The sequence below is a fragment of the Doryrhamphus excisus genome, linkage group LG16, assembly GCF_037039965.1.
Source record: "Doryrhamphus excisus strain RoL-2023G ecotype Guam linkage group LG16, RoL_Dexc_Guam_v1.1, whole genome shotgun sequence".
Classification (NCBI taxonomy): domain Eukaryota; kingdom Metazoa; phylum Chordata; class Actinopteri; order Syngnathiformes; family Syngnathidae; genus Doryrhamphus; species Doryrhamphus excisus.
Window position 1 is genome coordinate 1043831 of NC_136372.1, and position 22329 is coordinate 1066159.

Sequence of the window (22329 nt, forward strand, 5' to 3'; positions counted from 1 at the left end):
TTTTATTATTATTCGGTTTTTTTTGTCCACCAAACGTTAGCAATTTGCCAATAGTCAAAAAATGGTATGCTAATGATATCCAGTAGTTACATGTAAAAACAGAAGTGACATTAATATGGGCATGGCCACCTCCCATTCTGCCTTTCTGGTTTCTACTGTAGATGGGCGTGTCCAAGACAACACTTGCAACATTTGCAACACTGTCCTCAGGAAAGGTTCAAATCCTTGTCAAGGTAAGACCCGCACAAACCTGCTGGTGTTTCTTTTCATTATCGTTAGTATTATTATGAATCTTTTCTTAGGATTTTATTGCATTAAATTCTATCCCAATTGTAACTTTTGCCTCTAACCAAGTGAAACTGAAAGTCAACCTAGTATGACTAAACGTTTCAGAAAAAACAGGAATCTGACTGAATATGACAAACAATATGCATTCCAATAATTTCATAGCAATTTAGAGAAAATCTCCATGACCCCTCAGCATATTTATTTGCTCATCCAAATGCAAACACGTGATTTTACCTCCTTTCCGCCGATTCAGATGCAGAGACTGTCTGTGTTCTGCTGGACTGTGCTGGTCCTGGTCCATGCCCACCAGGGTAAAGAAGGTCACCTTTTCAGGAGCTCCGACTGCAGCCCGGCTGAGCAGGTGATGCCCGAGTCCAGACTCACCTCGGTCTAAACACCTGCGAGACTTGGTTGGAATTACTGCTCCAAACAATGGCGTGATAAAGAGACGTGCCGTTGTCCAACAGGAAGTCCGGTGTGCTGATGGGAAGAGTTGTTGTCTGGAAGGTCACCGCTGCAGTGCCGACAGCCTCTGGTGCATCAAACACGGTGTTTATACTCTGATTGCTTTTTATGGAATTCTGGCCATCATCCACAATCCTAATGTGACACATGAACACATGTGTTTCTTTATGTGGTGTTATAAAGATATACAAACGGATAAAGAGGCAGCTCCGTTTCCATCATGTGACCTCCATTCTATCCAAGCTCCAGTGACATTGGAACTCCGTTACTGGTATATTGACACACCGCCACACCAGCTAGCTACTAGCCGGCTAGCGACTAGCATTAGTAGCTGCCGCTTTTATCTGTTTTTATATCTTTAGAACACACAGAAAAGACAAGGATATGTGTTCATGTCTCACATAAGGATTGTGGAAGTTGGGCAAAATTCCAAACTAAAGTGCAATTTTCCTTAATCTTAATCTTTGCGGACATTTTGGATTGAAGCAGAAGCCTCCCCGGCAGTGATCGTATGCCCTGGCGGAGCCACCGAGTGTCCCGATGCTTCCACTTGCTGTGAGAATCCAGAGGGCAAGTGGGCATGCTGCCCCGTGCCAAGGGTATACTCTTTTCTTTGGGATGCTGAATTAGCTTCAAACGGGAAAAACACCCGGAATGCTGACTGTGATGTCCAAGCCTCTTTCATGACTAACTCGGCCCCCCTACCCTTAAACAATGACGTTCCCCCTCTGAATGCCGACAGGCTGTGTGCTGCGAAGACAAGCGCCACTGTTGCCCCGAAGACACCTGGTGTGATGTTCCACACTCCAAATGCATCTCCCGGTCTTCCGAGGAAGACATGCCCATGTGGGAAAAGCTGCCTGCCAGGGCAAGGGCCAACTGGGAGAACCAGAGAGGTCGGAGCCTAAATATGTACCCCATTCACGCAAACAATTGTGCAATGCTGGAGAAGTGGTTGATGACTCTAGGCTAGATTGAAGCAACACACTTCCCTTCTTTGGTAAAGGAAGTGTCTGGATCACATGACACGGCCTGAAAGCGTGCTGACCAATGAATGGCGAGTGAGAAACAAGCGATGGCGTTCAATAGCGTTGCCTTCTTTTCAATCAGGATACACATTCAAAGGTCACACGTCGCCAATCAGGTCTGGCAAGTTAGATTGTGGCGTACCTCCAGGCTCCATACTTGATAGCATCTTTCCTACAAGCAAGTGTAGGATAGGCTCCTACTCTACATACTTAGTAGCATCTTTCCTACAGTCAAGTGTAGGATAGACTCCAGCATATTTAGTAGCATCTTCCCTACAGTCAAGTGTAGGATAGACTCCAGCATATTTAGTAGCATCTTTCCTACAGGCAAGTGTAGGATAGGCTCCAGCATACTTGATAGCATCTTTCCTATAAGCAAGTGTAGGATAGGCTCCTACTGTACATACTTAGTAGCATCTTTCCTACAGGCAAGTGTAGGATAGGCTCTGACTGTACATACTTAGTAGCATCTTTCCTACAAGCAAGTGTAGAATAGGCTCCTACTGTACATACAAAGTAGCATCTTTCCTACAGTCAAGTGTAGGATAGGCTCCAGCATGCATGCTACCATCTTTCCCACAGGTCACACTTGCTGATTAGCTCGTTACTCACTTTTGGATGATGTTGTTGTCGTTCCAGCCAATTCTGTCCCGTGCGACCAAGATGTCTCCTGCAAAGATGGCAACACGTGCTGCAAAAACCAAGAAGGCGGCTGGTCCTGCTGTCCTCTACCAGAGGTAACATGATGGCCGCCGTTTTTGATTTGGACGTCTTTGCTGAATGATTGTTTTGTGGTGGTTTCCAGGCGGTCTGTTGCACGGATTTACAGCACTGCTGCCCCAAAGGTTACACTTGCAACACGGCCACCCAGACTTGCGATATGGACTCGGGTTCCGTTCCCTGGCTGAGGAAAGTACCAGCAATCCCCAGGCAGGATGCACGCCAGCGGGATGTGGTTTGTGACCGCACACACACTTGTGAGGAAGACTCCACCTGCTGTAAGATCCCGGCAGGAAAGTGGGGGTGCTGTCCTTTACCTCAGGTGAACGCATCGCTGCTTTGCGTCCTCCATTTTAGCTGCTATTTACTTTCAACAAGTCAATTCAATGATTTATACTTTCACTTTCATAATCTGGTCCTGTTCAGCATTTATTTCCACGACCGTTTGTGAAAGCAGAACTAAGCGCTAAGTATCACTTCGGTTTGGACTTTCCCCAGGCCGTGTGCTGTCCCGATGGGGAGCACTGCTGCCCCCACCACTACAAGTGTGACGAGCAGAGGGCCAAGTGCGTCCAAGAGGGCGCGGCGATCCCATGGTACACAAAACTTCCAGCCGCCTCCTCCTCTGTGACCGCACCGCAGGCACCCGTCTGGACCTTAAAGTCGCAGTACGTGTGGTGTGATGACGAGACCGTGTGTGATGATGGACAGACCTGCTGCAGGACCTCGGCAACAGCGTGGGGATGCTGTCCTGTTCCTAACGTATGAGCCACATCTCCAGCTGTAGAATAAAAATAGAAACAGCAGACTTAATAACGCAGTCTGCTTGAAATCAGATTTATCAGATGATAAATAAGTCCACAAAATCTAATATTTCCCTTCAACCAAAGAGGAAGGCGGCTAAAATATTCCTCAGTTGTACTTCAAAATTCAGTCAGACATGGGTTGAACAGTACATTTTTCAATGTCATCATGTCCGCCACCCCCCTTTGGGGCCTGCGCCACCCGTTGAGAAGCCAAATAACCCCCTAACAAGTAAACATCTGTATTTACTTGGAAATGCATGAACTCACGTATGAGAGTTGAATAACGTCAACCTTCTTTTGCAGGCGGTGTGCTGCAGTGACATGATGCACTGCTGCCCCCCCAGCTCCACGTGCGGCCCCGGTGGCCAATGCATCCGGAACCCTGAGCTTCTTTGACTTGGTTTCACCTTTCGATGACACGCAGCATTCCATTCATGACAGTAACTGCATGGAAATACTGTATTGGCTCATCATTAAAAGGACAACATGGTTCGAATCCCCAACTCTCTGGCTGCTCTGCGTTTCTTTGGCAGAAGAAATCTTTGCTTGATGATCTATTGTGACTGCAACCTTGACCCATGACCTTGATAGATATCAGATATCAGTATTGGTATCTGTAACGACGCCTGTATTTACTTGGTATCAGATTGATAACAGAATCTGCAGCATTGCCCATAATGATATTTTAATTTTATTATTTTTAAACTGCAAAATATGATTGACAAAGTGAATTTTAGAAAATTCTTAGTTTATAATGTATTTCATCATGTTTTTATTATGATAATATTAATATAATATTATGACAATTGTGTAACATTAAATGACACTTCTGTGTAACGAAGCAGCCTGTTTGTATTGGTTGTACTGCTTTTGTTTGAAACGACTTCACTTCCGGTATGTTCCAGCTCGTCCTGTGATTGGGTGACTCCCCTCCCTCTGACGTATGACTCATTCTGTCCAAGATGGCGATACACCTGCTGTCATGATCCGCCTCTTAAAGCAATTGAGAGCCCAGGAAAGTGAGTGAGAATTAACCGACGGCGTCGAGGATCGGACCGGGTCGTCCGCCATGTCCACGGAGGAGCTGTCGGCCTCGGACAGCGAAGCCGTGTTGGCCGGCGCCGGAGAGCGCTGGGCACCGGTGGGCGCCGTGGCCAGCCCCGAAGAGGAGAGCGCGAGCGTCGGCCAGCCGAGGCAGAGAGGCTCGGCCGGCGAGGAGGAAATGGCGGTGCGGCTGATGAGGCTGGAGGAGGAACAGGAGCAGCTCAACTCCTCTTTGCTCGCCCTCACGTCGCACTTCGCCCAGGTGCAGTTCCGCCTCAAGCAGATCGTCCACGCTCAGAGCGAGGAGAAGGAGAAGATGCTCACCGAGCTGGAGGAGTTCGCCTTCAGGGGCTGCCCGCATGTGGTGGGCAGCAGGGCCTGCGACGCCCGGCAGATCCACAACACGGTGGGTCGGCCAGGCACACGAACCGTGACTTGCTTTGGTTTCTTCTTATGGAAGGTTTTATTTACGGCAGGTTAGAGTGAGTCATTGACTTGAATTAAGTCCTGAAAGTAAGTCAGTCGTTAAACCTGTTTTTCCTTTCTTTCTCTTTGTGCCAGCTAAATGCCAAATACCAGGCTTTGGCATTTACTTATGTCTGATCAGACATAAACATAGCAGCATATTATAATTATAATTATATTATAGTATATATACTATATGCCCCCTAGTGGCCACGAGCACCATAACGCATGACATTGGCAGCAATCTGATTGGACGCCTGGCACAGGTTGTGTTTTGTTATTGTAATAAATAAAGATAATTTAAGAAGAAAGTTGAAATATTTGGAAAATTAAACAGAAAAATTGTGGGGAAGAGCAAAAAATGAAGTTGGTCTTTATAAATAAGATCATTTTTTTTAAAGAAAAAACTGCCTATCATCAAAAATGATCTTATATGTAAAAAGAAAAAGAAAAAAATCTTATGAAGTTGGTCTTTATAAAGAAAAGGCAGAAAAAACTGCCTCTTATAAAGACCAACTTCATAAGATCAGTTCTTTCTTTATATATATATATATATATGTATACGTATATACGTATACGTAGTATATATAAGAAAAAACTGCTCCAGAAAAACAACTCTTATTTATAAAGACCAACTTCATTTTTTTATATAGACATATATATGGACATGCTGGTCTAGTGTTATCCCGTTTGCTGATAGGGTTACATCACACAGATAAAAATAAATGAAACCGTTGCCGTGCGGATTAAAGCAGCTTTCCGTGTCACATGTTCACATGTTGGCTTTTGCCGGCTGATGTCTCCTACTTTAGGTTTCCTTCTTTTTTTGTGTGAGTTATGTGACGCAGTGTATTAAAAAAATGGTGGTGATTCGATGCTTGCCTTGTTTGAAGAAGGCTGCTGTGTACACACAGCCAGGTAGCTGCCAGTGTGTACTTCCTGTTCTCCACGTTTACAGCGGTTTCACCTGCTCCGCCTAAAAGTCTTTATTTGTCCCCTCACACGCTTCACCCGCAGGGGGACCTGGTGAGTAGAAGCCAAGCGTGACGTTGTTCGTGTTTGCGACGCGCTAAAGATGTCCGTTTGTCTTTCAGAGTGAGCGAGAAAAGCGCGAGCGCCTGGAGGCTCAGAGGGAGAAACAGAAAGATCTCATCTTCCAGCTGAAGACCCAGCTGGACGACCTGGAGCACTTTGCCTACCAGGAGGGCAGCTACGACTCGCTGCCGCAGTCGGTGGTCATGGAGAGGCAGAAGGTGGGACGGCCTCTGCGGGCCAGATTGCGACTTCCTGTTTGTAACCGACGGCATTTCTTAGGTCATCATCGACGAGCTGATCAAAAAGCTGGACGTCAACCTGAACGAGGACATCGGCAACCTGTCGCCGGAGGAGCTGCGGCACCGAGTGGACACGGCCATCGCGCAGATCGTCAACCCGGCGCGTGTGAAGGAGCAGCTGGTGGAGCAGCTGAAAACGCAGATCCGAGACCTGGAGATGTTCATCAACTTCATCCAGGGTACAACGCGGACTCACTTGGGAAGCTTTTGTCGCTTTACTGAACTTGAGTGTCGTTCCCGTAGATGAGGTGGGCAACCCTCTCCTGTCTGATGGCGCGCGCAGTCAGCAGCCTCAAGCGGCCGCCAGCAGGGTCGGAGCGCCCGGAGTGAAGAGGACAGGTTTGTAGCAGACCTCCCGCTGCTCTGCTCGGACTTGCGATGGTTCCATTTGACGTGGTTTGTGTTCTGTCGCTGCAGTGGACCCGGAGCAGGCCCAGAGGATGCGGGAGACGGGTCTGCAGCTGATCCAGAAGGCGCTCGCCGTGCTGCAGATCTTTGCCGCCAGCCAGTTCGGCTGCTCGACCAGCCAGGTTCCGGCGAGCGTGTGGCCTCAGGAGTCGGGCCAGAGAGACTACGGTCCTCTGCTGCAGTGCCTGGAGGCGGTGGTGGAGAAGGTGCGAGTGCTGGGCTCGCGCAGGCAGCCGGCGCTCGAGCACGTGGTCAACTACACCAGCAACGCTGCGCTGGGACCGCGGGATGAGCTGACGACATGCGTGAGGAAGGAGCTGGCGATGGCGCTGAAGGACTTGCTGGCCCACGGTCTGGTGTCGCCGTCGCAGACCGTAAGCCTGGTGCTGGCGCCCATCTCCTGCCTGCTGCCCTACAGGGCCGCTCCGCAGACCATGCATCCCTGGGAACTCTTCGTCAAGTACTACCACTCCAAAAATGGCAAGGCCTTTGCCGAGTCACCCGCTCGTCAGCTCTCGCAGTCCTTCAGCCTGCCCGTAGGTGGCGGCCCCGTCACCATCACCCCCAAACAGTCTCTGCTGTGGGCCGTCCACACCGTGCTGAAAGAGCATGGGCGCTACAAGCGAGGTCCAGACATGGAGTTCAAGGCGCTGGTGTGCATGGCGCTCAACGAGCAGCGTCTGGTGTCCTGGCTCAACCTGCTCTGTAAGGCGGGAACGCTCGTGCACCCGCACTACCTCTCCTGGAGCTACATGGCGCAGACCGGCTTCGAGGGCGCCCTGCGCATCCTGGGGCGCATCAGTCACCTCAAATTTAACCTCCCTGTGGATCTGGCCGTGCGACAGCTGAAGAACATCAAGGACGCTTTCTGAAGCGAGCAGACGTTTGACGCTGGACGTAGCGTAGCAACAACGTGACCATGATGACGATGCTGCAAACATCCGCGTATCCTCTTCTAAACGCCTCCAAAGATATGCTATGTTGAGTCCTTGCCTTTGACTTGAAGTGACCTCGCCTTCTTCTTGAGCTTCATGACCTCGACACATTCCTGCGCCACCGAGGATAGACGTGTAGGCTAACCGCTACCGTAATCCAAGATGGACGCTTGCACACGGCAACCTGCTGCTTTTAGCTGAAAAAGAACATTTTGCTGCTTTGTTTGTCTCGTGACTTATTTGATTGGATGGCAAACATATTTATTGTTTTGTTACATGATTACAGTAAAACAATATGTGGCTGTGTTTCATCCTGAGTAGCAAGTATCTTTCCCTGAATGTAAAAACCACAGATGCCACTTAAGCGCTGTAGTGATGATGGCACTACATCATCCTCATCCTCGCACCTTGAAGCTCATTCGTTCTTGTACAACAGGAGATACATTTTCCGTTAGTTATGTTAATGCCAGCTCTTATTTATGGATGGAATCATTTATTTATTGAACTGCATGTTTTAGCTTTAGAGGTGAAACATCTCAGCAGACTTTCCATGCAGCTGCTGTGCTCCTTCGTCAGTCCAGTAGCAGAAGACCGGCTGATGATTGCGTATCGTATATATCATATCATATATATTCATCTTATTTCTTCACCTCCAACACAGTATGTCAAGATGTTGAACTAAGTTCTGTTTTGGAGTTCACCCCCATGATGTTTTATGCTGTTGACCAGTTTGAAACTGATTAAACACATTGCTGTGCTTCTCCCGAGTCGTCTTCCTTTGCTTGGCTGCAAGTCTACCATCTACACCATCTACACCATCTACTTTGCTGAAGGTTAAGGATACATGCAGTGCATGTACTGCATATATAAGGACATGTGTTATAGCTGAGGAAACTATCAATTGTGAATACTTATTTCTTTTTACATCATAACCATTTCACCATAAGATTTACATTTTGTATCATTTACATTATAAATGTAGAAATTACATTTTTAATATCACAGCTATAATTTCACCAAACGCAATCAAGCATTAAAAACGTACAATAAATAAACGACAATATTTGTAACTTTATATTTTGTATAGTGTTATTGAAACTATACGCTTATAAATGGCGGCATATAAACGTACTTTCGGAAGTGACGTAATTTTAATAATAAATTACCATCCAATAACGAACCGTAAAATATTGTTTGTAATTCCACCAAGACATATCTACAAATATTTAGATTTGCTATGGTTTTATTAAAGCTATTATTTATCACATAAATTGCCGCATATTAACATACATCGGAAGTGACGTACACCTGTGCGGGTCAAAGTTCACAAAACCCTCTCCAACTTCCTTTCCTGCCAGCGGAGGCCGAAGAACAGCATCAGTGAGTGAATATTCTATTGCAGTAATCTGGAAACATCGCCCCTAATCTGGCCCATTTAAATGTTTTATTGAAGCAAACCGAGACTGTACCGTCGGCCAAATGAGTGTCGATTGTTATGTCTGTGAATTGATACCGAATAAGTCATTAAAATGTGCGTTTACTGCGACGCCACAGTCCTTCGGTGTTCATTCCAACATGGCAGCCTTCCGAACGTAAAGACACTTAACATGCTAGCCTACACGTTAAATGCTTTATTCTGACAGGGACTCACACCGTAATGCTTCCCCTTATCTTGCCTTGTGTGAAAATTTGTGGCGCTAAATAAAGTTAGTAGCTGCTAGCCGCTGGAAGCTAGAAGCTAAAGCTAGCTCATCATTTAGCATCGAGACTATTTAACTGCAGTTTCTTTGTTTCCGTTTCCGGCTGACTGTTTTTGTGTGTGTCGTGATGTTCGCCTGACTGCTGGTTTATTTCTGTAGAGATGGGCAAGTTTATGAAGCCTGGGAAGGTGGTGATGGTCCTCGCTGGACGCTACGCCGGCCGCAAAGCCGTCATCGTGAAGGTAAATAAATACTACTACGAATATCACACTCAAATGACACATACTCGTTTTTTTGTAGGACTTTATTAAAGTCTCACAGTATTTGACATGTGAAGAACATGGTCTTTGGTTCAAGCAGTGGTTCTGAAACGGGGGTACTAGTACCAATGAGTGTACTGTGGATCTCCGAGCTAAAGGACAAGGCTGTCAAGTGGATGTCAGCACAATACTTGAGGTGTACTAATGTACACAATGCACAACATTAGTACACACCTTTGTTATGACACAGAGAACCGGGGGGTTAAGGGGTTATCCAGATGGAAAAGTATTCAGGTCAAAAGTGCCAACTTGTTTCTGTATGGATGAGGAATCTGCTGCTTTAGGAAAACGATATCGCCAACCAAAAGTAATTCCGTACAAGTCAACGTTATATCAGATTGTTTGGATTTGACTCACCCCGGTTGGCGTTCTGATGACGGCATTCCGCTGATACTTTGTCTTATACTACATAAGGACTCCAGAAGTAATTTGACTGTGTGGCATGGGTTCCTTCTTCTGTAGTTAAAAGTGTCATGTGGTTCCATCCGTGTGTTTACAGCGCCACACATAGGTTTGTCTAGTGTATTACATCCTTATTGCGCAGTGAGCCGTTACTGTCTGGATGCAACCATTTTACTAATCTGGGCACAGTGTGGATGCAATTTTTCCAGCCCAACAGCAAAAATCCCAGAAACGTTCCTGTGGAATAGTTTGTGGTATCCAGGCAAGGTTACATTTGGACCAGCACAGGATTTGGACGTTAGCTTAAAGGGGACCTCTGATGCTTATTTATACTCGCTGTGTGAAACCTCACGAAAGTGTAACCCCTTCGATGCCCTCCTCCAGAACATCGATGATGGTACGGCAGACCGCCCTTACAGCCACGCTCTGGTGGCTGGCATCGACCGCTACCCCCGCAAGGTGACCACCACCATGGGCAAGAAGAAGGTCGCCAAGAGGTCCAAGATCAAGGCTTTTGTCAAGGTCTTCAACTACAACCACCTCATGCCCACAAGGTCAGTGGCTTGCTCGCTCGGATGAGCGACGCGAGGGGGAACTTTGCTCCTTTTACTCTGGCCACTTCAAGACCTCTTGGAACCCGGTAGATGAGGATGATTTATTTATATCTTAAGTTGGTTTTAGATGAACATGGACGGCTCGACTTAATGAATCTTCTCATGAATTGTTGTTCTGCCAAGATGAAGCGTTTATCAGCAGCGGTGCTTTTAAATGTATTTATTTTTGCATGTGCAGATACTCTGTGGACATTCCCCTCGACAAAACTGTGGTCAACAAGGACGTCTTCAGGGATCCTGCTCTAAAATGTAAAGCCAGAAGGGAGGCCAAGATCAAGTTTGAAGAGAGGTGAGATGCCTTCCAATGTTTTAATGGAATGTTTCCTGCACGACTGCCATCTATCGTAGTGGCATTGGTTCCAAGTTGTGTAATTGGCCTTTGCTGAATGAGCACAAAACCTGTTTAGAATAACAAGAGTAACTTGTCTGCGTGCATGTGCCTTCGCTAGATTAGCTACTAGCATTTTGAAAAACCACCTACAGGGTGTTTGACTAGTAGCTAAATATAGCGAGTGCTACATCATGTTAGGTTGGGTGTGCTTGAGCAAGGCAAAGAATGTATGGCAAACACTAGGCTAGTTTCCGTACTTTTCCATCGTTAGACTGGTGTGATGGTAATGGGTTCAACTTTGTGTGTCTGCAGGTACAAGACGGGCAAGAACAAGTGGTTCTTCCAAAAGCTCAGATTCTAAATTCACTTGGTTTCAATAATAAAAATGTAAAATACTTCCAGCTGTGGTGCGGTGCCATCGTGTGGGAGAGGGAAGGACATGGAGTCAAATGGAGTTTAATGTAAAACAAAATGCCAGGTAAAGAGACGGCACATTGAAAGAGGAGAACATCTAAAAGACACTCTGACGGACAGCTGTCAGCAGGCACTTTGACGAGAGCATTAAAAGCATTTCATGACTGGAAGACGGCCGAACTCATTTCATAGGAAGGACCAAATAATTTAAAAACAAATATTCTCATGATACCACAAACTAGTGCAGACATTTCGGTTTGGGCGCTAACTTCCAGCTTCAGCGTTTTTGTGCATTTTCAACTGGCTCGTCCTTCCTGGCCGGGAAGCCCAGGAGTGCAAAGTGACGTCAGCAGTGACGTGGCGCCCCCTTGTGGTCCACGGCAATAGTGACGTGTCATGTAACATGAAAAACTACTATGCAGCTGCTACAGTACAGTCTATAGGAAGAGTACCATTGTGCTATATATGAGTAATATATATAGATATATACATTTGGATATCTAAAGTACAATTGTTCTGGTAAACACACAAAGGTCAAAGTTGAAAACATTGCATACTGTTCATATTGCTCCAGTCTTGTGTTGCTATGACAACCAGTGGAGACCAACCTCGTCTCTGCTTGGCGGTAGTGTGGAGTGCATTAGTGGTTAGGAGGTCCATGAAGGTATTATGGGATGTAACTTGATCGGATCGGCTCGAGGATCTACACCACCAGTGGAGCCCAATCGCTAGCCGTGCGTCCATACTGGCAAGACGAGAGGACATCAACCAGCGGTTTCTCAATGCACCTCATGACCAAACACAAAAGGACCTCACCTGAATGTCAGTAAGTTCTTTGTAGAACCTCTTGGCCAGGTCGGGTCCGTTCTGCATGGTTGGGATCTGGAACGTCTGCAGGACAAAGAGGTGTGAGGTCTTTTCTTCTTCAGGCTGCTGCTTCTGTGATGAAAGGAACCCACCTTGCCCCTGTAGAGAAGGCTGCCCACGGGGCACACCACGCACGCCGTCCCGGCTCCAAACACCTCCAGAACCCGTCCGGAGTCCAGAGCCCCCAGCAGCTCCTTCATGCCCATCGTGCGCTCCGTCACCTTGAACTCATCCTGACAACAAATCATCATCATCACGCTGCACTTGTGGTTCCAAGTCCACACGGGTTCTTGCTCACCCAGGTTCTGGCCAGGTCCAGCAGAGACTGTCTGGTGACTCCAGGAAGTATGATGCCGTCCAGAGGGGGGGTCACCAGCTCCTTCTCTGCTCACACATTTGAGAGCCATGCTCATCTTCGTCTCCCGCTTCGAGTGTGCAAACAAAGACGGGTCTGACCTCCGTTCTTGTTGGTCCAGTAGATGAAGAGGTTCATGGTGCCGACCTCCGTGATCTCCTCCTGGTCTCCGTACAGCCATAGGACCTGCTGGCAGCCTCGCTGCACCGCTTCGTTCTGCACGGCGATGGTTGGACCGTAATTCCTGAGGAGGAGGAGGATGAAATTTACAGTATGTCATCACGTGGATGCACATCAGCCATGCAATTACACGGTTATCCACCAGAGGGCGCCGCTACACTGGTTTCTATGAGGATGCTGCCTGTTATACGCATATAGAACTGTTTTCCAGATTGTACTCACCCTCCCATCTTGTAAGCGCCGACGCCTCCTTTCCAGGCACGCACGAAGCACGGGTCGGCCAGCAGGGAGACGGGGTTGAAGGAGCCGGTGGCGAAGTACGGTCCCACAGGGCCCACGATGACGAAGAGCAAGGCCTGACTGGCCCGCGTCACGCCGAGGGATGGCTGGGTGGGCGGCAAACATGTTTTAGTTCTTGTGAACCGTCCTGCAATGTTTGCGGGGGACCCACCTCGATCCCGATGAAGGTGGGCCGGATGTAGAGGCTGGCGTCCTGCGAGTACGGAACCCACTCCTGGTCCACCTCCACCAGCTTCCTGATGCACTCCAGCAGCTCTCCTTTGTCAAACACCTGCAGGCAGGAAACACCTTCACGCACGCATCCCACCTGACATCCCACCTGACATCCCGCACTTGTTTATGATAGACAATCCGGTTGTAATGCTATCATTTCAAACCGCTTTCATGCTTGCTTGTATTATTTTCTTCCTGCATGATATTTTAGTACGGGCGGCGTGCTCACCGGGAGACAGCTGCGCTCGGCGCTGCGATGCATCCTCTCCATGTTGAGCATCGGACGGAAGAGGCGAATGTGGTTGTCGTTGCCGCGGAACGCCTTCATGCCTTCAAAGAGCTAAAAAAAAACAATACAAAAAACGCCACACATTAGTGATACTATACATATATATATATAATATATACTATATATATTTTATTTATTTGGTCTATTTTGCATGATTTCTATAGTTTTTACGGTTTTATTTAAAATTTGTGTTCATACCCATAAACACATATACAAACAAAAACAGACCAACTATAAAAAAACTTTAAAAATGTAATTAATTACATAAAAAGGAAAAAAAATATTTAAAATAATTATAATAAAAAATTATGAAATTACAAAATTATTATTAATTATAAAAAATAAATCAAATTAAATAATTAGTAAAGAATTATGAATTTGGACAAAAAAAAGTTGGTGAAGGAGGAAACCATGAAAAAAATGTTTTCACATCCCAGCACGGATAAAAAGTCCCTATTGGCTTGACGGCCTTCCAAGCAGACGTCGTCATGGTGACCATAATATAAACCCGACTCTTTGAACCAATGATGTCACCGGTCTGTGATGTGCTACATTCTTATTATGGATTAGACTAAATTAGGAATAAAAGACCGCACGCGAATGAGAGTCGGACCCTGAACCTCTGTGAGAGTTTGCGTCTGACCTCGATGGAGTAGTGCAGGGCGGAGCTGGCGGGGTGCAGAGAGAGGTTCTGGAAGGGTTTGATCTTGGGGGCGTCCCAGCCGGCGTCGGCGGACCACATGATGGTCAGCATGTGGTCCGAGAACTGCTTGCCGAACACCAGGGTGGACGGGTCTGGCTTGTCCTTGCATACCGGGTTTCGCTCGACGGTGAGGTTGGCGGCCTGCGGTGGGGTGGGGCGGCAATGTGGGCGGGACCAGAGGGATTGATTTGAATATCAGCATGCTTTTTTTTTTTTAAAGGGGAATCAGGTCATATTGCATGCAAAGACATGAAGTGGTTCAATTAAGAAGAATTACGAGGAGAAGAAGACGGGGCACACTGGTTAAGACACTTTTCCATCACGCCGTGCTGTCACATGACCTGCAGGCGTTACCTTAAAGGAGCTGGACAGACGCTGAGATGCCAGGACCACAGGAAGCGTCTGAGTCAATCTTCTTTGGATGACCTGAAAACACACACAGAAACAACTTTACCATTAGCATAATAATAATAATAATAATGTGCAACTTCCACATTGCTCAATATTCTGTCTACGACTTAGTGAGTGTGCACACAGAGCATGCGCAAGAGAGGTTAGACAGGTTTAACGGATGACGTGCTTTCTTTCTAGTGTGTTGGGGGGGTTTGGATTGGGGGTGGGTGGCTGTTCGAACACGGATGATGCAAGTTGTGTGTCTGTTGCAGTCGCCGTGATGTCACTCCCGTTACATAATGCTAATAAATCCAAACAAGAGTATAATGTTGTGAAAAATGAAGCTAGCTATGCTAGTTAGCATAGTCAACTAAACACAAACAATCATTGTTTAGCCTTAATATTCAAGCACCGGAATGCACCTAAATAAAGTCATTTTTTTTAAATACACGAAGTAAGTCACTGAGAAGATGTCCAATATAAGAAAATCAAATGTTCGACTCGTTCTCCTCGACTAAACCGGTTACCGCCACTAACCGAATGGAATGTTGGAGGTGGCGACACACGTCCGGTCACATTAAAATGTCATTTTACCCATCATGCCTCATTTTATATATACGACGAAGTATGCCGAATTATAGATTCAGCCACGAAGATTTACACTCTCCCTTGTGTTTGATTCAGAAAAACGTCATCGTTTAGTTTCCAAGTAGAAAGGCTTTACGTCGCCGATTTCAGAACGGGATTTGGTGTGTTGTCCTTTTTTTTTTAGCTAGGCGATGCTTTGGCGGGACGCAGCATCGTTTAAACACGTCTTATCTTTATTTGCTCGTTATCACACCATTTCAGTCAATCATTAACTCGACGTGCAAACAGATAACGACGACGCTCTTCGTCTTTGGACTCACCGATCGGAAGGTTGCCATGTCCGCTGCAGTGCTCACTGATTATTAACTCGGGTGGAAACAAACACTCAAGTCAAGTCTGGTCTGGTCTGCTTTGGAAAATGACTGTGGCGCTTCTCTCGAGACAACAAAAAAGCCGGTTTGATAGAAGAAAGCAGCTAACTGCACGGCGTCATACTTTTTTTTTTAATAACACAAAAAGTTTCATTGAAGACGAACACGAAGGCGTGATTCGACGGCGACTTTTGATTGGCTGGAGCCAGCGAGTGGGCTGAATGCTGATTGGCCGAGGAGAGGGCAGGGGAGCAGAGTGAAGTCGAGTAAAACAGAATGCTAAAAGACCTGTAACAAACTCTATGACCTTTTTGTCACTTTGAACAGCACTTCTACCGGCATCCATGAATAATGGAGTGCAAGCTGAGACCTGCAGACAGAGACACATTTAGCATTTACAAGCTAATAAACACAACAATGGCGGGCCAGCAAAGGTACAAGACGCTGGAGACGTCTAATTGGGCTTCATTCACGCCTGGCTTGAGCTTCTCTGCAGGCAGCAGCAGGAAGCCTCACAGCAAAAGATGAGCTACTAGCGCCTTGATAAGATTAGATAAAGCGGAAACACTATTCCACTCTTTATCAGTAATGATAACAGTGCTAACATGCGTCATTCCTCCCCACTATAACACAAAATTTCCTAGTCCTATTACCATATTTCCATGTTATTTTAGCATATGCTAACATTGTATCTGAGGAGTGCGGTAAAAGTAAAGGTGATCTTGATAAACAAGGCCTCCATTATTATTGACATCACAGGCTTCACAGCGCAGTGGAAACTGTCGTCCTCTGGTGGACTAAAAGTGTATTACACAAACGAGCTCAGCGGCACACAATGACGTCACTTTTAAATTTCAATACTAAACAAATTAGTTAATAAAATGAAAGCCACATAGTAAAAGCATACATGAAAATAAATTAAACACTGACAAACATTTATTTAAACAAGTTATCTATTTTCCTGAATTAAAATATATTATACTTGATCTCCCCCAAAATACTTAGAGGGAAATTATGCATTCAAAAATATAATACCAACATGTGTCTTATGCTAGAGCCTACCCCAGCTAGTAGTAGTTAATAGTAGATAATACAGTAATAATGTATTTTCATATGTTGGCATTTTGCAGGGTGAGTTATGAGGTTGATGCAAACATGTTCAGTATGTTGAAGTAGGAAAGCACAGGGGTCAGAGGTGTGTGTGTGTGTGTGTGTGTGTGTGTGTAGTTGAGTTGCCGGGGTGGGGTGGGGGCGAGTGGGGGTGTTGGCTTGGGGAAAAGTGGGAAAAGCTCCAGCGATGCGCTTGGCCTTTGGAGGAGGTGGAAGATTAAATTTCGGCCTGACAGCGTTTCCTGTCGACACCGCGAGCGTAGAGAGTGTGTGTGTGTGTGTGGGTGGGGTGGGGTAGGTGGGGGGCGTCTCGTGAAGTCACCCACAAACAAGTTGAAGCGGTCTAACTTGCAGATTAACACCCAAAGGAGCCACGCTGCCCTCCGACCTCTCTAACTTCCTCTCACAAGCGCGAGAATAGCGAGGAGGAGGCGAGCACCATGCTGGGGAGGATGGTGGACCCCGGGAAGAGGGACGGGTGAGCAGTGAGGGCACCCTGACGAGGGGGTGGTGGGCATGGAGGTGTGATCAGTGCCAGCAGACGGACCCTCACGTTCTTCCTAGTCATAGTCGCGTCCGCAGGAACCTTTAAGGTAGGAGCATCTTCTAGTCCATGGGAGGTCAGAACCTTCGTTCTATTCACGTTTGGTCGTGGTGGTTCAGGGCTCAGAGATGGCGGATCCAAAGAAAAGAGACGGTTGTGACGGAGGTGAGCCTGGAGACAAGGCCAAGGACGAGGACAAGCGCACCGAGGACGAGGACAAGCGCACCAAAGACGAGCACAACAAGCTGGAGAAGGAGAGCGGGAAGGTGGTGGCGCCGAGTGGGGACGTGAGGCGGGACAAGCGGCGTCCCCCGTGGAAGAGCGGCTGGGCCCTGAGCGAGCGCCTGGCCATCAACGTGTCTGGGATGCGTTACGAGACGCAGCTGCGCACGCTGTCCCAGTACCCCGACTCCCTGCTGGGAGACGCCCATAAACGTCTTCGCTATTTCGACCCGGCCAGGAATGAGCTCTTCCTGGACAGGAGCCGGGTCTGCTTCGACGCCATCTTGTACTTCTACCAGTCGGGCGGGAGACTGCGGAGGCCTGCCAACGTGCCCTTGGACATGTTCATGGACGAGCTTCGCTTCTACGAGCTCGGGGAGGACATCCTGGACCGCTTCAAGGAAGACGAAGGCTTCCCAAAGGAAGAGGAGAGACCTCTTCCCAGCGGCGACCTGCAGAGACGCCTCTGGATGCTCTTCGAGTATCCTGAGTCCTCCAGCGCCGCTCGCATCATCGCCATTGTCAGCGTCATGGTCATTATCATCTCCATCCTCATCTTCTGCCTGGAGACTCTGCCCGAGTTCAGGAATGAGAGGGAACAGCGGGAGGTGCGTAAAATGCTTGTTAGAAATTCCAGTTTGAGGTAGCACGGTGGTCCGGTGGTTAGCACTGTTCTGTAGATTTTGAATGTTCGATGCTTGGATTGAAATTCCCACCTGAGGGTGGCGCTAACGGGGGTGGGGGTGGCAGGGTGCAAACAGAGTCAAGGTTTAACACGGCAAGGATGTCATGAGGTGAGCATGGAGGCATTCCAGGGAAGGACGGTGTCCTCTTCCCAAACGTAAACAATCTGGCCATCAAGGCTTCGTTTTAGGAATAAAATCAGACAGGAAGTCCAGCTTCTGAGAAGCTCCAGGTTCCTTGAGGTGATTGCGAACTAATCCTGGAGGCAATGATCAGAGCACCGGCGATCGGTTTTACGAAGGAGACGGAATAGGAGAAGCCTCCAAGCCAAGAGGCGCGTTTAGATGAAGGAGATATTCCAGAAGGCGAGAGACGGCCACGTGTATGAAGACCAGGAAAGCAGATGAGGCGTTCTTATGTTACCCCCCTGAGACCTGGCCACTAAATATAGACAAAGGATAAGCCCCAGACGAACATATAAATATGTATTAATAAACACTGTGACTCATAGGAACTGAAACAGCACAGACACATGACGACGCTAACTAGCATGGCTTGGCTAACTAGCATGGCTTGGCTAACTTGCTCACGTGGATTCAGAACGTAGAACTTGGCGTCTTCTCCAATGTGATGATTTGTGACATCCACAGCTGGGATTGTTGGATTTAGGCTTCTAAATCCGAGCATCCGAGTTTCAGTCGGGTCTACTTAGCCAAGGGCAGGACGACACGGACACCATGGACGGCATGGACACCACGGACAGCACGGACTGTTGACAATCCCATGGTGAAGAACTAATTCAGGACAGGAGGACAAAGCGAAGCATCCAAAAGACGAAAGTTTGCTCGGAGAAGGTAAAACCTTGTGGTAACCTGACCTACCTTGTTAGTGCCAAGTCCTGTTGGGACCGCTTTCCAAAACCGGGGGTCAGGGGGGTGACACAAGTCCATCTTTTTAAATATAGAGCATGAAAGGAAAGTCTGCGTGGAAAATGAACTTCCTGGAGTGAAATTGGAGAGGCGAGAAATGTTAGCATCGTGCGATCGATGTCAAATTCCCAGAACGTCAGGCGGATTGGCTTGGCTCCTTGTTTTGGCTCTGGTAGTCGGCATCGCCATGGTGATGCTCAGCCTCCGTAGATGCCAGGTTATTCGTACTAGACGAGGCGCCACGGAAGGTCAGGTTGGGTGAGCAGGGAGGTTCCTCCATCATGGTGATGTTCTCGGACAGGACCGGACAGGAACTCAGAACGAATCCAACGTCATGCTGGGAGATGATTTGGAATACCAAAACTCTTGGTGTGAAGTTTGGGTTTGAAACAAGTCCTTTGTGACGCCGGTCCTGGAGTTTAGCGCCGTAGAACCGTAGAGCTTGAGCTAACCAAGAGCTAAGAGGCAGTAGGACCTCCAGGTACGTAAGTCCTCTTGACTTGTCGGCGTCCTGGCAGTTTTTGTAAACCGGAGTCTTTGTCTTGCAGAGATTCACCAGCATCCTTCAGCCGGCGGCGGCCAACGACAGCGTCCTGAACCCTCCGGCCTTCACTCCCTTCCAGGACCCCTTCTTCATCGTGGAGACCATCTGCATCTGCTGGTTCTCCTTTGAGCTCATCATGCGCTTCACCTGCTGCCCCAGCAAGACGCACTTCTTCAAGGACGTCATGAACACCATCGACTTCTTCGCCATCATTCCCTACTTCGTCACGCTGGGCACGGAGCTGGCCAAGGACAAGGGGGCGCAGCCCTCCGTGTCGCTGGCACTGATCAGGGTCATCCGGCTGGTTCGGGTCTTCAGGATCTTCAAGCTGTCCCGCCATTCAAAGGGTCTCCAGATCCTGGGCCAGACCCTTAAAGCGAGCCTGCGCGAGCTGGCCCTGCTCATCTTCTTCCTCTTCATCGGTGTCATCCTCTTCTCCAGCGCCGTCTACTTCGCCGAGGTGGACCGCCCGGACACGGCCTTCACCAGCATCCCGGAGGCCTTCTGGTGGGCCGTGGTGTCCATGACGACGGTCGGCTACGGAGACATGTACCCGGAGACGGTGGGCGGGAAGCTGGTGGGCTCCATGTGCGCCATCGCCGGCGTGCTCACCATCTCGCTGCCCGTGCCCGTCATCGTGTCCAACTTCAGCTACTTCTACCACCGAGAGATGGAGCGAGTGGACACCACGGAGTACCACCACGTCTCCGCCTCCCTCTGGGAGGAGGACGAGGAGATCCAGGACGATGATGATCAAGTGGGAGAAGAAGGGCCTGAGGACACGCAGGAAAAGGCGCCGCTGTACGACAGGAACAGCAAAGCGGCGGGAGATCTGAGCGGGATGAACTTGCTCCTCAGGGAACCTCTGGTCACTCAGGTGTGATGGAACTTCTGAGGAAGAGACACAAGGGAGAGGAGACTCATGTGGACATCGAGTACCTGCGACCTCCCCCATGAAGGTCACCGTGAGGGGTTCTCAGCTTTTCTATAAATATATTTCTATATTTGCTTGCCTGGTTTACACGTCAGATCATTGGAGTCTTTGTCAAGCGTTAATAAAGATAACAGTTTGATGCTCAGAGGTCCCTCGTCAATTCCTTCCACATGACTTTGGAGTATTTATATTATTTAGTATTTATTTAGTATTTATATAGTATTTATGGAAGACTTGTGTCTTGGGTTCTATGGTCACAAGTAAAAAGACGGCGTGTGCTGACGTGCGGCCTTTCCGCCACTAGATGTCGCATGTGAGCTCTTGAGGCCCAGCCAGACCGAGCCAGGCCGAACCAGGCCAAATATTGGACTTTTCAGAATTCCAGACACATTCCATTGTCTTTTAAATCTCAGGTGTGCTTTACTGAGTGTCACGGAATTGACAAGCTCTGACACACACTCCAGTTCTACACCAGTTCTACACCAGTTCTACACCAGTTCTACACCAGTTCTACACCAGTTCTACACCAGTTCTACACCAGTTCTACACCGGTTCTTCACCATCTCCGACTCCAACGACCCCGACTTTTGTCTGATACTCAAGGCAAGGCTGATGGAGCCGAGTGCTGTAATTGCCACGTGGAGCAGCAGAGTTCACTGTTGCAAAGCAGAATCGAGCACACCACTTAGGCACCATCCCAGCCAGTCTTGCCTGTTGCTGGAAGAAAAATGTATAAATAGATGTATAAATAGTCAAATAAAGGCTGAATACTTCCTGCACATTGCATATTTAATCAATTATTTAGAAGATTACTTCCAACTACACCAGAAAAATAGCATTTGTTGACGGCCCCTAAGTCCTAAAGCTGCATTTGACAATGAAGTATAATTCTACCACCTTCGACTAAATGTATTATTAATATCAACTTTTTCTCCTTATGTTACTTTTTGCTCAATTTAGTCTTTAGTCTTGTAATTTTCAGAAAAATACCAACTTTAAAAAAAGTTTGCTCTCATTTTCTCTCACATCTTTATTCTTATAATGTTGACTTTATCATAACATAAAATGACTGCATTTTGTTGTTTAAAGCACAACAAAGTAAAAAGTGTCTCATTTCCAGGCTTTCAGAGGCCACATAAAACAATGTGCGGGCTGAATCTGGCCCCCGGACCTGGACTTTGACACCTGTGCTATTTTGGTCGTCTGAAACACGCAATGAAATGACATCATTGATGTCACCGCTTGTGTATCGTCATGGTGACGTGTTACAGGACGGATTAGACCATCATCATCATCATCATCATCAGTTGTGGATGCGTCAGCACGTCCTGCCCCACGTCACCTTTGACCCCCCACGCTGACGACACACGCACACAAGTCAACGCAATCATCCTCAGTGCTCTTATGCTGTCTGGGAAGAATGAAAAGGATTGACGTCCTTCTGGCCATCTGCCGCCCCCCCCTGTCCCCCGCCCCCCCCCCCCCATCTGTAAAGTCTTCTTTGAGAGGATTAAGTGTGCTGATATCTGTGGTGTATCCTTGTCTCATCAATGGCAAACACCAGCCCTGCCGTGCGTGTCTCTGCTGCAACATGTCCATCCAGTAATTTCTTTGTCTGCTGAACCCCCCCCCCCCGTCCCCGTCCTCCCTCCCTCCTTCATCTTTAGTGGGTGAACCCTGACCTCTTTGGAGAGCAAATCCTCCTACACGAGGTAGCCAAAGACAAAATAAAACGCCGTTTGTCTTGAGGAAGTCTGGAGGCTTTTTATTACATAGAGTACATACCACGCTACACTGGGGGCGATGGCGGGGGCGGGGGCGGGGGGGCG

At 47.8% G+C, this 22329-nt stretch overlaps 6 protein-coding genes across 8 annotated transcripts in view; 5 read left to right on the forward strand and 1 right to left on the reverse strand.

Annotated features, from left to right (window-relative positions):
• eif3d (eukaryotic translation initiation factor 3, subunit D) overlaps positions 1-22329 on the forward strand; it is a 95952-nt gene that overhangs the window by 54155 nt on the left and 19468 nt on the right. The gene's annotated exons all lie outside the window — the stretch shown is intronic.
• Positions 42-3974, forward strand: grna (granulin a). Its single transcript, XM_078797145.1, has 10 exons — positions 42-64; positions 162-233; positions 542-649; positions 756-837; positions 1240-1352; positions 1496-1649; positions 2421-2518; positions 2587-2823; positions 3000-3263; positions 3611-3974. The coding sequence occupies exons 1-10, from the start codon at positions 62-64 to the stop codon at positions 3701-3703; spliced, it is 1224 nt and encodes a 407-aa protein (XP_078653271.1). The 5' UTR covers positions 42-61; the 3' UTR covers positions 3704-3974.
• On the forward strand, positions 4237-8260 carry rundc1 (RUN domain containing 1). Its single transcript, XM_058048484.2, has 5 exons — positions 4237-4757; positions 5911-6069; positions 6131-6329; positions 6394-6489; positions 6568-8260. The coding sequence occupies exons 1-5, from the start codon at positions 4377-4379 to the stop codon at positions 7428-7430; spliced, it is 1698 nt and encodes a 565-aa protein (XP_057904467.2). The 5' UTR covers positions 4237-4376; the 3' UTR covers positions 7431-8260.
• Positions 8798-11261, forward strand: rpl27 (ribosomal protein L27). Its single transcript, XM_058048625.2, has 5 exons — positions 8798-8873; positions 9353-9435; positions 10300-10469; positions 10708-10818; positions 11173-11261. Exons 2-5 carry the CDS (start codon positions 9355-9357, stop codon positions 11219-11221), a joined length of 411 nt encoding a protein of 136 aa, XP_057904608.1. The 5' UTR covers positions 8798-8873; positions 9353-9354; the 3' UTR covers positions 11222-11261.
• Positions 11301-15859, reverse strand: bcat2 (branched chain amino-acid transaminase 2, mitochondrial). 2 transcript variants are annotated; one of them, XM_078797551.1, is made up of 11 exons: positions 15841-15859; positions 14536-14607; positions 14122-14322; positions 13419-13529; positions 13128-13247; positions 12899-13062; positions 12598-12740; positions 12440-12525; positions 12234-12374; positions 12091-12165; positions 11301-12019 (listed from the first exon to the last, which is right to left on the reverse strand). In XM_078797551.1, the coding sequence occupies exons 3-11, from the start codon at positions 14230-14232 to the stop codon at positions 11978-11980; spliced, it is 993 nt and encodes a 330-aa protein (XP_078653677.1). In that variant the 5' UTR covers positions 14233-14322; positions 14536-14607; positions 15841-15859; the 3' UTR covers positions 11301-11977. The 2 variants fall into 2 exon arrangements, with proteins under 2 accessions (XP_078653677.1, XP_057904540.2); XM_058048557.2 differs by lacking the exon at positions 15841-15859 and adding an exon at positions 15483-15633.
• kcna7 (potassium voltage-gated channel, shaker-related subfamily, member 7) lies at positions 17316-20611 on the forward strand. The gene is made up of 2 exons (XM_058048499.2): positions 17316-18017; positions 19571-20611. The coding sequence occupies exons 1-2, from the start codon at positions 17316-17318 to the stop codon at positions 20447-20449; spliced, it is 1581 nt and encodes a 526-aa protein (XP_057904482.2). The 3' UTR covers positions 20450-20611.

What these genes read in the sequence shown, in the direction of transcription:
- grna (XM_078797145.1), top strand. An exon ending in AGGTTCAAATCCTTGTCAAG is followed by an intron (nt 234 to 541) that starts GTAAGACCCGCA and finishes CCGCCGATTCAG; the next exon opens with ATGCAGAGACTGTCTGTGTT. An exon ending in GATGCTGTCCTGTTCCTAAC is followed by an intron (nt 3,264 to 3,610) that starts GTATGAGCCACA and finishes CTTCTTTTGCAG; the next exon opens with GCGGTGTGCTGCAGTGACAT.
- rundc1 (XM_058048484.2), top strand. Translation starts at nt 4,377, where the DNA reads ATGTCCACGGAGGAGCTGTCGGCCTCGGACAGCGAAGCCGTGTTGGCC. An exon ending in TGGTCATGGAGAGGCAGAAG is followed by an intron (nt 6,070 to 6,130) that starts GTGGGACGGCCT and finishes GGCATTTCTTAG; the next exon opens with GTCATCATCGACGAGCTGAT. An exon ending in GTTCATCAACTTCATCCAGG is followed by an intron (nt 6,330 to 6,393) that starts GTACAACGCGGA and finishes TCGTTCCCGTAG; the next exon opens with ATGAGGTGGGCAACCCTCTC.
- rpl27 (XM_058048625.2), top strand. Translation starts at nt 9,355, where the DNA reads ATGGGCAAGTTTATGAAGCCTGGGAAGGTGGTGATGGTCCTCGCTGGA. An exon ending in GCAAAGCCGTCATCGTGAAG is followed by an intron (nt 9,436 to 10,299) that starts GTAAATAAATAC and finishes GCCCTCCTCCAG; the next exon opens with AACATCGATGATGGTACGGC. An exon ending in AACCACCTCATGCCCACAAG is followed by an intron (nt 10,470 to 10,707) that starts GTCAGTGGCTTG and finishes TTGCATGTGCAG; the next exon opens with ATACTCTGTGGACATTCCCC.
- bcat2 (XM_058048557.2), bottom strand. An exon ending in CCACCTTCATCGGGATCGAG is followed by an intron (nt 13,063 to 13,127) that starts GTGGGTCCCCCG and finishes CCGCCCACCCAG; the next exon opens with CCATCCCTCGGCGTGACGCG. An exon ending in CTGGACCAACAAGAACGGAG is followed by an intron (nt 12,526 to 12,597) that starts GTCAGACCCGTC and finishes ATGTGTGAGCAG; the next exon opens with AGAAGGAGCTGGTGACCCCC.
- kcna7 (XM_058048499.2), top strand. Translation starts at nt 17,316, where the DNA reads ATGGCGGATCCAAAGAAAAGAGACGGTTGTGACGGAGGTGAGCCTGGA. An exon ending in ATGAGAGGGAACAGCGGGAG is followed by an intron (nt 18,018 to 19,570) that starts GTGCGTAAAATG and finishes TTTGTCTTGCAG; the next exon opens with AGATTCACCAGCATCCTTCA.